Source organism: Cimex lectularius, unplaced genomic scaffold, assembly GCF_000648675.2.
Source record: "Cimex lectularius strain Harlan isolate CLEC.00 unplaced genomic scaffold, Clec_2.1 scaffold31, whole genome shotgun sequence".
Lineage (NCBI taxonomy): Eukaryota > Metazoa > Arthropoda > Insecta > Hemiptera > Cimicidae > Cimex > Cimex lectularius.
Genome location: NW_019392645.1, coordinates 334,285 through 346,678, shown reverse-complemented (window position 1 = coordinate 346,678; position 12,394 = coordinate 334,285). Strand labels below are relative to the sequence as shown.

General features: G+C 34.7%; 1 protein-coding gene across 2 annotated transcripts; it reads left to right on the top strand.

Moving 5' to 3' along the window:
• The first annotated feature begins 749 nt into the window (after positions 1-749).
• Positions 750-10,501, top strand: LOC106670453 (tudor and KH domain-containing protein homolog). 2 transcript variants are annotated; one of them, XM_014400814.2, is made up of 2 exons: positions 750-899; positions 8,478-10,501. In XM_014400814.2, the coding sequence occupies exon 2, from the start codon at positions 8,489-8,491 to the stop codon at positions 9,674-9,676; it is 1,188 nt and encodes a 395-aa protein (XP_014256300.1). In that variant the 5' UTR covers positions 750-899; positions 8,478-8,488; the 3' UTR covers positions 9,677-10,501. The 2 variants fall into 2 exon arrangements, with proteins under 2 accessions (XP_014256300.1, XP_014256299.1); XM_014400813.2 differs by lacking the exon at positions 750-899 and adding an exon at positions 3,276-3,403.
• Positions 10,502-12,394: the final 1,893 nt, after the last annotated feature.

Sequence of the window (12,394 nt, the reverse complement as noted above, 5' to 3'; positions counted from 1 at the left end):
AAAACTAAATCTTCCAGTTCTGCCATTTTAATGTCTGCGCAATTATACGCTTATTATTTTCGGTATTAATTTCTTTTGTTATTCAGATATCGTGAGATGCGGTCGGGTGTGATGTAGGTTTCAGAAAAACATTTTCGTCGTGCACTCTCAACATGACACGCAAGGATGGCACAATTACACAGAAGACAAACACTTTGAGCCCTGAAGATGATCTCAATAAAAGATCGAAACGTTGGCACGATAAAGAAAATGTTTTTCTGAAACCTACATCACACCCGACCGCATCTCACGATATCTGAATAACTATCGATTAATGGTCACTAATCTCTACACATTAATTTCTTTTGTTATAAACTGTTGATTTAGCCTAGGCTAAATAAAAATATCTTATAAAATACATAAAATATTAGTAACAATGGAATATAGCATAAATAGCAAAAAGGATTAAATCTTCCAGTTCTGCTATTGTAATGTTTGCACAATTCTATGCTTATTCCTTTTGATATTCTCTAATTTTTGTCTGCTGTTTTAATTTTTATTTTACTAATTTCTATTCATTAGTAATACATATTTTCTACATATTGATAGAAACCTTCTATTCATGTTAAAATCATTTTGAATTTAATTTGCTCAGTAAGTTCTTGGTGTTGATTTTTGGTTGTCACAAAAAAAATTATTACTATATTGTACACTGTCACTAATCAAGTAATTTATTTTAGTGTATTTTGTTATTTATATAATATGTGAAACTATGGTGATGAGAGTGAAGGTTAGCAACAAAAACTACTAGACCTAGATGAAATAAAACTTTTCGATATCCTTTTTCTTGTAAGATCACCACTCCTCCTTGACTATCTTTGCAGTTTTCCTTACTCACTACAAGATTTGTGGAATTTAAGGTAAGTGAAAGTCAACAACTTATCTACCTTAAAATAAAGATGTACAATAATAAATCAGTTGAATAAGAAAAAATAATTTGTTTAATGAGTCTTAAGGCTTTGAGTAGCGCGATCTAAGAGTCAAAGTTATGACTATTGTTGTTCAAAAATATACAACATTTCTTGAAATAAGTTATTACAAGTTACAAATAAAATTAATTCTCAAATTTTTGCTAAATATCGTTTGCCTTTGAGGGTGAAACTACAGAAAGTGAATTGTAATGATGTGATAGTATGGGTTGCGTTTTTCTTCTAGCACACTCCAGGTATTTTTATGCTGTTGCAAGGCTTTATGGATTTCTTTTCTATTTTAACAATGAATGCTGTCATAAGTTTGCTTGAGCAACATATTTTCTAGTTTATTTATGCCATTTTACTACTGTTTCCAGTATTACTTTGCATCTTTACCATAACTCTTTTTTAGTATTGGCTTTGATTATTTTTAGAAGGTCATATATGACAAATTCTACACACATCTCTTCTAGGATTTTAAGTATGTTAAATACTACAATAAAAAACACTGGTCTTAACACAGACTCATGTGGGCAGTATAATGTACCTTGTCACTATTCCTAGCTGACTATCTTTGAAGTATCTACCAAACAATTATTGAAGAAGTTTGCTAAAAAACAAAAAGAGAATATTGGACCCTTGGATATACCCTTGTGGTTGGGTGACTCGTTACGCACGCCATTTTTCATTGGCCATCTTTTTAGGAGTGCCGGTCGTTGTTCAACATTGGCTTTTTTGCACACCTTTATGGATCCCTTCTTGTTCCATTTAAATATATTGTTACTCTGCACCAGAGGTCTGGCCAGCTTGTGCCCAGAGTCAATGCCATGGCAAACAGCCACATCTTCCAAGGCTCTTGGCAGTGGGCCTCATCAGCTGCATAAACAACACTGTTAGCATGACCAGGGATGCACAGCTTCCCAGGTCGCATACACAGAGTTGTCCCACCCCAGGTTGCATAAACATCCTTGTCGTACACAACACATCCCAGTTACATACACAACACGATTAGCATGAACAGGGATCAAAACCATCCCAGTTCACAAACAGAGCTTTGCAGCAATAACCAATGATTCACCCCATCCCAGGTCACTTAGACAGCCTATGTCAGTAATGACCAGGTATCCATCCTTACCAGGTAGCATACACAGCGTTGTCAGCAATGACCAAATATCCTCACCACCCAGGTCACATGCACAGCCTTTTCAGCAATGACCAGGTATCCATCCTTACCAGGTAGCATACACAGCGTTGTCAGCAATGACCAAGTATCCTCACCACCCAGGTTGCATATACACCTTGTCAGCAGTGGCCAGGGTTACAGCCATCCATATTCTCTTAGACAACCTTTGTCATCAACGTGGAAACCACGCCAACGTAACGTTTAGCCCGGAGTTTTTCCAAAGAGTTTGTTCGTCAAAAGAGGGCTCCAGCGATCCACCGATTTCATTACCTATGACCCAGTGCAACAGCATTCCTCAATAAATGGCGCTTAAACGGGAACATTTATTTAATTAAGTCTTTTCCCCGTTAAGACAGTTTCATGTCTTTGAGCGAGATACCACGGGACTTTAATTATTTAAATCCTGGAGCAATGGTATTTGGTACTTGGTATTTAGTACATGAACTATCTAGTTCGTTTAAAATCTAGTCTAGTAAAACGAGCTCTTACTCTTCGGAACGACTTAGCCCAACTGTAGCTTTTTCTGTTTCTAGTCTGCCGTTTTTGGTTGCAAAACCACCTGTTTCCTGTTTTGCACTGTTGTTTTTCCTCTTTTATATTTATTTTGGATTCAGTCATGTTTATAAAATACATAATAATGTTTAAAACTTTCAATTATTGTTGTTTTATGAAAATTGATCCATTTTTCTATTCTATTCTGTCAAAATTGCCTGTTTAAAAAGTTTGTGGACGGCGCGAAAAAGGAACTTTTCCGGGCGCCAAAATGTGATCACAATTAGACTTCGACAAGGTATCTCACAAAAAAAGTATGGTGGTTTTATATTTTTATATGTTCTGTGTATTTGAATTAATTTTTTGTGAAATTGAATAGATTTTTTCGAACAAGAATATTTTAAGAGTAAGTTATGCGCGAGTATGTAGGAAGACAGTTCAAATTGGCCAAAGCGGCCCGCGTTTTTTCTTTTCTCGTACTGATTCTTACAATTACCGAATCTTTCGACGTCCATCAATTCCGACCAAAAGAACGATTGTCGTGAGGAATTTTTGTCTGATTCGTTTAACTTGGAAGTCGTTGAAATTGTCTTTGAACTCCTTCGCCGTGAGTCGATTGACAAGGAACGTGCCAATCCTCGAAACACGACTTCAACCTTCGCCTTGTGGTTACTCGACGGGACTGTTGTCAGTGGCAGATTTTTACTTCAGCTTTGTCCTATTCTTCGTTATGGGATCGGTTTGAACCGACGAAACGTCTGGAATTAACTTCGTCAGAGTAAGTCTCGAGCGGCTTTTTCCCTCCAGGAGAATCGTTCTTTTTTTTTAATACATATATTGAATTTCCGCGTTTCTTTTCTTTCCCATTTTGCATTTACTGTACGTCAAGACGAGCTGCACGTGTTTTCTGTTTTTACGTTGATTACAGTTCGTTTAGGCTTGTTTTTTCCCCACTCTCTCCCATCAAACTGCTTATTTTAACGTTTGAACCCTTGTCGCGTCTGCCTCCCTGGCAGTTTCGTAACGATGTGGGAGATCCTTTAAAAAACCCCTTCGTATTTTCTTTCTAATCCCCTCCCATATTTTTATCTGTTTTTTGAAATGAGAAAAGTAAAGAAAACACTTTTTAAAATTCATACCATTAGTTAAAAAAAAGTAAGGCAAATGGTATTTCGTAATAAAGACGTAAACGCACCTGCGAGGTCGCCTCCAGTGAATAATCAACGACCGTTAACCCTTTTAAAGCTCAAGTTTGAAAAAATAAAAACTGCCATGCATTAAAACATTTTTTATTTATTCAAATATTACCCGAGATGGGACCACCGTGATTACCTCGCAAATCAGATCGAGATAAGAATAAAATTCTAAATTTGATGGATTGATTGTTCTCTAGTCAATTGAAAATTCATGTTATTCGTTCTTTTTTCTTATCAGTCATTTGGAAGCAAACAATGCAACAATGGCACTGGTGAAAAATGAATCATTGTTTGAAGTGTCAAATTACAAAAAGCAACATTAAAACATGATTGAGTTTAAAAATTATGGATAATCTCAAGATCAAAGTTGGATGCCATGAAGATTACGGTGGCCAAAGTGTCATGTTTCTTGCATGCGCCATGCTAGAAGTCATGGGTTCGAATCATGCCACCGCCATTATAATTTTATAAGCGAATCAAACTATGAAAAAATGCCAGTTTTGATTTTTTTTTTTCAAATTCAAATAGAGATAAATATAGCAAAGTGAAATAACTTTGAAAATAAAATCTACTTTTCATCTAGGTTTTGGGTGTCAAGTTGTTAGATAGTTTTGATTCTTGTATATGCCATGGTAGCAGTCATGGGTTCGAATTATGCCATGGGCATTATACTTTTTTTGGGAATCATACAATGAAAAAAACCAGATTGGATTTTTACAAATTTAAATGGAGACAAATATAGCTAGGAGAGATAACTTTGAAAATAAAATCTACTTTTCTTCTAGGTTTTGGGCGTTAAGTTGTTAGATTGTTATGATTCTTGTATACGCCATGCTAGCAGTCATGGGTTCGAATTATGCCACGGGCATTATAATTTTTTTGGGAATCATACAATGAAAAAAAACCAGATTGGATTTTTACAAATTTAAATGGAGACAAATATAGCTAGGAGAGATGACTTTGAAAATAAAATCTACTTTTCTTCTAGGTTTTGGGAGTTAAGTTGTTAGATTGTTATGATTCTTGTATACGCCATGCTAGGAGTCATGGGTTCGAATTATGCCACGGGCATTATAATTTTTTTGGGAATCATACAATGAAAAAAAACCAGATTGGATCTTTACAAATTCAAATGGAGCCAAATGTAGCTAGGAGAGATAACTTTGAAAATAAAATCTTTTCTTCTAGGTTTTGGGCGTTAAGTTGTTGCATTGTCATGATTCTTGTATACGCCATGCAAGCAGTCATGGGTTCGAATCATGCCACAGACTGAATCAAACAATAAAAAACGACCAATTTGGATTTTTTACAATTCAAATGAAGTTAAATGTAGCTAGGAGAGATAACTCTCCTTTTCTTCTTGGTTTTGGGTGTTAAGTTGTTAGATCGCCATGATTCTTGTATATGCCATGCTAGCAGTCGTGGGTTCGAATCATGGCCAGCCATTATAATTTTATAGAGAATCAAATGATGAAAAATGACCAGTTTGCATTATTTACAATTCAAGCCAAGGCAAATATAGCTAGGAGAGAATACTGTGAAAATAAAATCTCCTGGTATTCTTGGTTTTGGGCATTAAGTTGTTAGATCGTCATGATTCTTGTATATGCCATGCTAGCAGTAATGGGTTCGAATCATGGCACAGCCATTATAATTTTTTTTTTTGAATTATACGATGAAAAACGACCGGTCTTGTAGGTTTTGGGTGTGACGTTAGATCGTCTTGATTCTTGTATGTGCCATATTAGATGCCCAGAAAGTGGGAGTCCCAGATAGTGGAGGGAGATGGACGTTCCATAGCACAAGTTTGTAAATTGCTTTTACTCATGTTCATCTGATACGTCCAGTTGTAGAAGAATAGAATTCAAGCACTTGCTGCCATCCGCACATTAAGTGGGTCGTGGGTTGCCTTTGCATTTTGCCCTCAACGTATATGATAAATTTGATTTTCGCAAGGAAAAACATCCTAGCATACCCTTTGTAATTTTATTTAAGAATTAAATGGTGAAAAAAGGCCAATTTGTATTTCTACAATTTAAATGAAAGCAAATCTAGCTAGGAGAGATAACTGAATACAATAACTTTTGTTTCTCTAAGTTGGGGTTTCAGGCTTAGGACTTGTGGACAAGGATTACCACATGATTCGAACCCTAACTTTCCCCAATTTGGACTCTTGAGGCCGTTTTCTGGTTCCCTTATGCAGATGAAAGAACTCTGCTTGATAAAAAGTAATCTTTTCAATTACTTTTAGTGTAAGATTTTTAATTTTTTACGTTTTAGATTAGATCTGGATATAAAATTTTCAAACCGATGTAACCAAAGCTACAAAACTTGGGAAAACCACATTGGCATAAACTACAATAGAAAGTAGGAATGGACTGCCACAATGGTAGCGCAATGGTACAAAAACAGTAGTGTGCCTCTAGTTATAAATTGTTCAAAAACTCGAACACTTATGAGGAAAAGGTTGAAGGCATGGGAATGCCTTTGACACAGTCTAGGATCTTCTACAGGATGATTGATTATAAATTAATTATAATGTCCTCTTAATGGCAGATTGGTTCGTGTCTCAATGAAGCTACATCCTCCTTTTCAAAATTGACACTGGGGTACCTCATGGGTCTGGTCTAGAACCAACAATCTTCTCAATATATTTAAATGCCCTCTCTCCACAGTACTGTTAATCAACATTTCTATTTACATACGAGAATTAGATTAGTTCACTGTAAATAATAAAATATTTTCTTTCTCATGCCTTCAAAACCCATAATATGTGCGTGCTTATTGTATGAATTTAAGTTTAGTACTAGGGAGGCTGAGGCAGCTCGTAAAATTTGCATTGCGTTTGGAAATATCAAAAGCTGTAAGTCAGCGCATTGCCCAGAAGTGGTTCAAAAAGTTTGCTTCTGGGAATGAGGGGATTGAAGATGAATGGTCTGGTAGACCTGTCTTGAGTGGTGACAAATTGAGGGAAGCTATCGAACTTGATTCGAGTCAAACATGTCACAAGCTCGTCAGAGTGTTCAACTTAAGTGATGGTAACATTTGCTCTAGCTTACATTGACATGGGAAGACGTATAAACTCATAATACCACATAAATTCAGAAGGTTTTACCATCGGCTTTCACCAGATGACCCTCATTGACACGAAAACTAAATATTCATCAATGAAAGGCTTTGGGTTTGGCGGAGTATAGCGGGCATTGTGCACTGTAAACTGCCATATGGCCAATCCATCACTGCAGAAATCTACCCAAGCCAACTGCACTGAGTCTCTCGCCCTAGCCTAAAACCAACGTGCACAAGGCATGCAGGATTGTGAACAAGGCGTAATTGTTCACCAGAGCAATGCGATTCCTCATACAATGAAGCTTTGGGAAGTCCTACCCGCCTCACTCTCCAGACCTGGCCCTATCTGACTTTCACCTTTCCTTAGCAATGGACAATTATAAAAAATGAGCTGAATTGATTTTTTAAGTCCCAGGACCCAAATTTTCATAAGAAGGGCATAACTAGGCTAGTAACTCTAGAGAAGGGTTGAGATGCCGATGGAATTTCCTCGAATAAAATATTTCTAAACCAATTTTAATTGTGATAATTATTAAACCCACACAAATGTTTCTGGTTACCTGGTATGCTGTTCCTCCTAGAAACCAAGCGTTATAGCTAATAATTTGAATTTGTAATTTCATCCTTACTGATCTTGGTCTGCCTGTCTTCACTGGGTTGGTGTCAGACGCGTCAAGCCGAGTCTCTTTTATAAGGTTGCAAATTGTGTGTGCGTGTTGGAGTTTCTCTGTTTGTCTCAGACTGTTAGTAAATTTTGTCAATGTTTCTTCTGCTAAGATGCAGTATGCATTGTTGCTAAGATGCAGTATGTATTGAGTATGCACTAAACCAGTAAAGATACCTAGAATTAAGTTTCTTACTTTCTATACATCTGAACGTTTCTTGTCTATAAAATCTTTCAGAGATTCAATTGGCTGTTTCCAGCGAGAAACTTTTGTCCCTGAGTACTGCTCATATGTCATAAAGATATATTTGATCGTTTCTATAACAGAGATTTGGGTTCTTTCAGCATTATGCCGACAACCCTACAGTTCGAATTATTAATGATCAAGTGGTTTTCTGGAACCAGTTGCACTGTTTTGCACCATCAATTCATTTTGGCCAAGAAATTAAAAACTGTTAGTAACAAAGAATATTTACATGAAATAGTTTGAATGTTCTTCTATTATCTATTAAATTTTGTTTTACAATGAAATGGACTTTTAAATTAAGCGATTTTGTATTGTTCAAATTTGTATCTTGCTTCTTATCTTAACTCAGGATTTTATAATAAATATTTATAATAAATATAATAAATGAAGTGAAAAAAATTAATCACAGATTTGAATCATTCCTATTTTCATGGTCATGCTATACTCACTGGGGGGGGCTCTTTGTGCCCCTTCTCAGCCAGGGATTTTTACCACCAGTAAAATTCCTAGCTAACTTTTACTCTGTAGTCACTGACAGTCATTTTGTCTGTTGCTTAATTCAAACATACGCATATACTTTTTTAATTTAGATCCAGTGGGGTGATATACACCAGAATTATTTGTTGAAACTCGAACAAAGGGCTTTCAGTCTTACTAATTTTTTGTTCTGTTTCAGCTCCCTTAAAAATGAAGATCATCGTTAAAGTTCCTGCGGTGTCGATCGCTAATGTTATAGGCCCATCTGGGTCGGTGTTGAGACAATTGCAAGGTATCAGCGAAACGAAAATCAAGCTTAAAAATGAAAACGAAGACTACGCTATTTGTTACATAAATGGTCAAAAAGAGAATGCAGAGCTGGCTGAAAAACTGATACTAGATATAATTGCTAATAAGTCGCCGCTGATGAAAGGTAAAAAAGACAGTGTTACTGTTGAAAAAGAAAATTATTCTCGATATGAAAGATTTTCTGATACAATTAATGACACGATGATTCAAGTTTACGTGTCGAGTATTGCTAACCCTTGCCATTTTTGGTTGCAATTGATCACGCCGAAAGCTTGCGCTTTAGAGCATCTTGTAGATGACATGACGGAATTTTATTCGCAAGAAGAAAACAGAAAACAGTACGCTCTCGCTAAAGTGACAGTCGGACAGATAATCGTTACGAAACTGCCAACAGATGAGAAGTGGTGCAGAGCGGAAGTGTACAGAATCAAAGGGAAGGCTAAAGACCAAAATCCAGAAACGATGATTGATCTATTCTGCGTTGATTATGGCGATTTTTCATACCATACGTTAAAACATTTGTATCAAATAAAGACAGAGTTTCTATCCCTGCGATTTCAAGCGATAGAAAGTACTATGTGTGATATTGTACCAAAAGACGGTTCCGAGTGGTCTGAAGATAGTAGAACGGCTTTTGAAAATATGGTTTTTACTGGGGAATGGAAGGTGATGCTTGCACAGGTGGTGGACTATAAGAGGACGGCGAAAACAATCAGGAAGGGCTGCCCGTTACCATGCGTTCGGCTGTACGACCCAGAGGATCCTCAGGGTATCGACATCGCTCAGAAATTGATCAAAATGGGGCTAGCGAGCCCAGCTCCAGCACCTGCTTCAGTCATAACATCTAGCCCAACAGCAAACGTTTCTACAGTTATAACAAACGGCGAAAGGAAGGATGCCAAAAAAAAGAAAGGCAATGGTGGAATCAAACAAATTGCAACAACCAAAACTGGCGACGATGATAAAGAAATGAAAAGAAACAATGTCAATGAAAGGAAGGAGTTCACCGTTAAGGAAGCGCCCAAAAAAGATCAGGTCAACAGGAAACTCGAAGGAGCTGCTAATGCTAGTAAACAAAAAAAGAGATAGATAAAAAAACATTGAAGACTTTTTCCTATAATATTGTGATGCTATATTTAGAAGCTAATTTATATTGTTGAGTATCAAAACTCGTTACTTTAATTATTTATTTTCCTTTATTTTTTGATTTTTTATGGTTTCTACTCTGTACTCCCCTCCAAAATGAAAAATAAATAAAAACAGCTGCTGGTTTATGAAATAAAATTATTTTTGTCATGCATTTTTCCATGTGCTTTCATTGTTAATTAAAATAGTTTTTTTTTTTAAATTACTTTCAAGTAGCCCAACTTGCTTATGTAATACTAATATAACATGAAGACCAGTTATTAATTATGATTTATACTATAGTTAGAATTGAAGTATGTGTGTAGACAATTTTTGGTTTTTATACACAATATAATCCAGTATACTTAATATGTACATCTGTTTGTTTATATATAAAAAAATGGATTTTATAAAAAAGCAAAATAGTGATATTTTTATATTTAAACAATATTATATTATTATCTATTAGGTTTTCCTTCCTCTTTTACATGTCCTGCAAAATTCAAAATTTTGAATTAGCAATTTTTCTGCTCATGTTTTAAGTATTTTCAGACATTTTAAAATTGTTATGATTAAATTAATCAGTTTATTACAAAATGTGTTTATTATTACCAGCGTTGTTTTAAATAAGATAGTATATAGATGTAAGTTAATCAAGGGCTCTTGATTGAGTGAAGACAAAACGAAACTGTTTTTTTATGTTGTTTTATACAGCAATAAAAATGATGTGATAGTTACATTTTCAATGTTTCATTTTGCATAATACAGAAGGAAATGTTTTCTTGTAAATTTTTAACTAGTAGAAGGAACCTTTCAGTTTGTTCGGCCTTTTCCCCGATCCCTTAGAAAAACTCAAGTAAAGCGAATTAGTTTTATTTAAACCGTTTCTTACCATTTTCTTTGCAAAGAGTGTAGATTGATCTGGGATTGGATCTTGAGTTTTTCAATTGTTAGTGAAGTGCCTCTTTGGAATTGGTCTAAATTTCATTGGAGGATTATTTGTGAGCAGTAGAATTTTGGAAAATGAGTTTACACAAAATCAGGCCAAATAGTGCTGTTCAAACAAAACCCTCTAAAAGAAGAAACAACAGATGTTCATTCATTGATAAATTTAAAAAAAGAATTATTTTTATTTTTTATCAAACTAAATGTGATTGTACTGTTGAACAATGCACACCACAAAAATGGTAATTTTTTTTTGCAATATTACATTTCTTTTGTGTATGTTTTGTTTGTTCGATACATGTGTAATTAAAATGATTTTTTTCCCAGTGTTAATTTGTACCTTTAGAATGGCTAATTCATGATCAAATTTCTACCTCTTTACTCAAATATATTAAAAGTAGATGATGGGTGTTGTTGGTCAGCTAGTCGGCATCAAGGCATGTTCAGTGAGGACTTGTGATGGGTGGCAGAAGATTGTGCGAAGCCGAAACACATTTTAGTAACATAAAAACCAGTGAGGATAAACGGGCCTGATGCTAGTTCAAAAATAGATTTTTTTCCATCAAATTAACCCTTTTTTTAAAGCATTAAAAAACTTAGGATATGGCATGAAATACAATGTAGGCATGTAAAGTGATTCTTTAAAGAAAAGTTAATTTGAAATTTTGACAATTAATTTGATGTTAAAAAGGGTTAATTTGAAATTTAAAAGAGTTAATTTGATGTTAAGAAAAGGCTAATTTAAAATGGTTATTTTGTTGTTAAGAAGGTTAATTTGAAATTTAAAAGAGTTAATTTGATGTTAAGAAAAGGTTAATCTTTTCTAAACATTTAACACGGTTTAACATTTAAAATGGTTAGAATGTTGTTAAAAAGGGTTAATTTGAAATTTAAAAGAGTTCATTTGATGTTAAGAAAAGGTTAATTTAAAATGGCTAGTTTGTTGTTAAAAAAAGGTTAATTTGACGTTAAGAAAAGGTTAATCTTTTCTAAACATTTAACATTTAAAATGGTTAGTTTGTTGTTAAAAAGGGTTAATTTGAAATTTAAGAGTTCATTTGAGGTTAAGAAAAGGTTAATTTAAAATGGTTAGTTTGTTGTTAAGAAGGGTTAATTAGTAATTTAAAAGTCAATTTGATGTTAGGAAAAGGTTAATTTAAAATGGTTAGTTTGTTGTTAAAAAAAGAAAAGGTTAATTTAAAATGGTTAGTTTGTTGTTAAAAAAAGATTAATTTGAAATTAAAAAGGTTAATTTAAAGTTAAAAATGGTTAATTTGACATTTAAAAAGTTTAGTTTGTCGGAAAAAGTTATATTATTTTTCAAGTGGAATTTAATGTAAAAAAAAAATAGTTGGCCAATGAGGATTAACGTTTTGAAAATAACGAGATGGCCAACTCAACCACACTTGAAGAAGAGGAATCACCCAACTAAGAATATGCCATACTAGGCTGACAAAAGAATAATTTTGAGCTAATGCTATTGTGTGTGTCCAGCAAGTTCGCTCGATATGTACCAATTAATCTTTGGCTCCTTATACAGAGCATGTAGGAATGCCACCTGATATGATAATTGTGCTTGTTCACAGAAACGAATCTTTGGGTCCTCTGATCCGATTTTCGTAGGAAACAGGATATTGTGCTGTGTGTATATTGAGAGTGAATACGTTTAGGATGAATGTGTGGTGGTGAGAGGGCCAATGGAATATTGAGTACTCCACCACCCTCCTATTGCAAATC

Excerpts from the sequence above, each read along its gene's own strand:
- LOC106670453 (XM_014400814.2), top strand. The coding sequence starts at position 8,489 with ATGAAGATCATCGTTAAAGTTCCTGCGGTGTCGATCGCTAATGTTATA.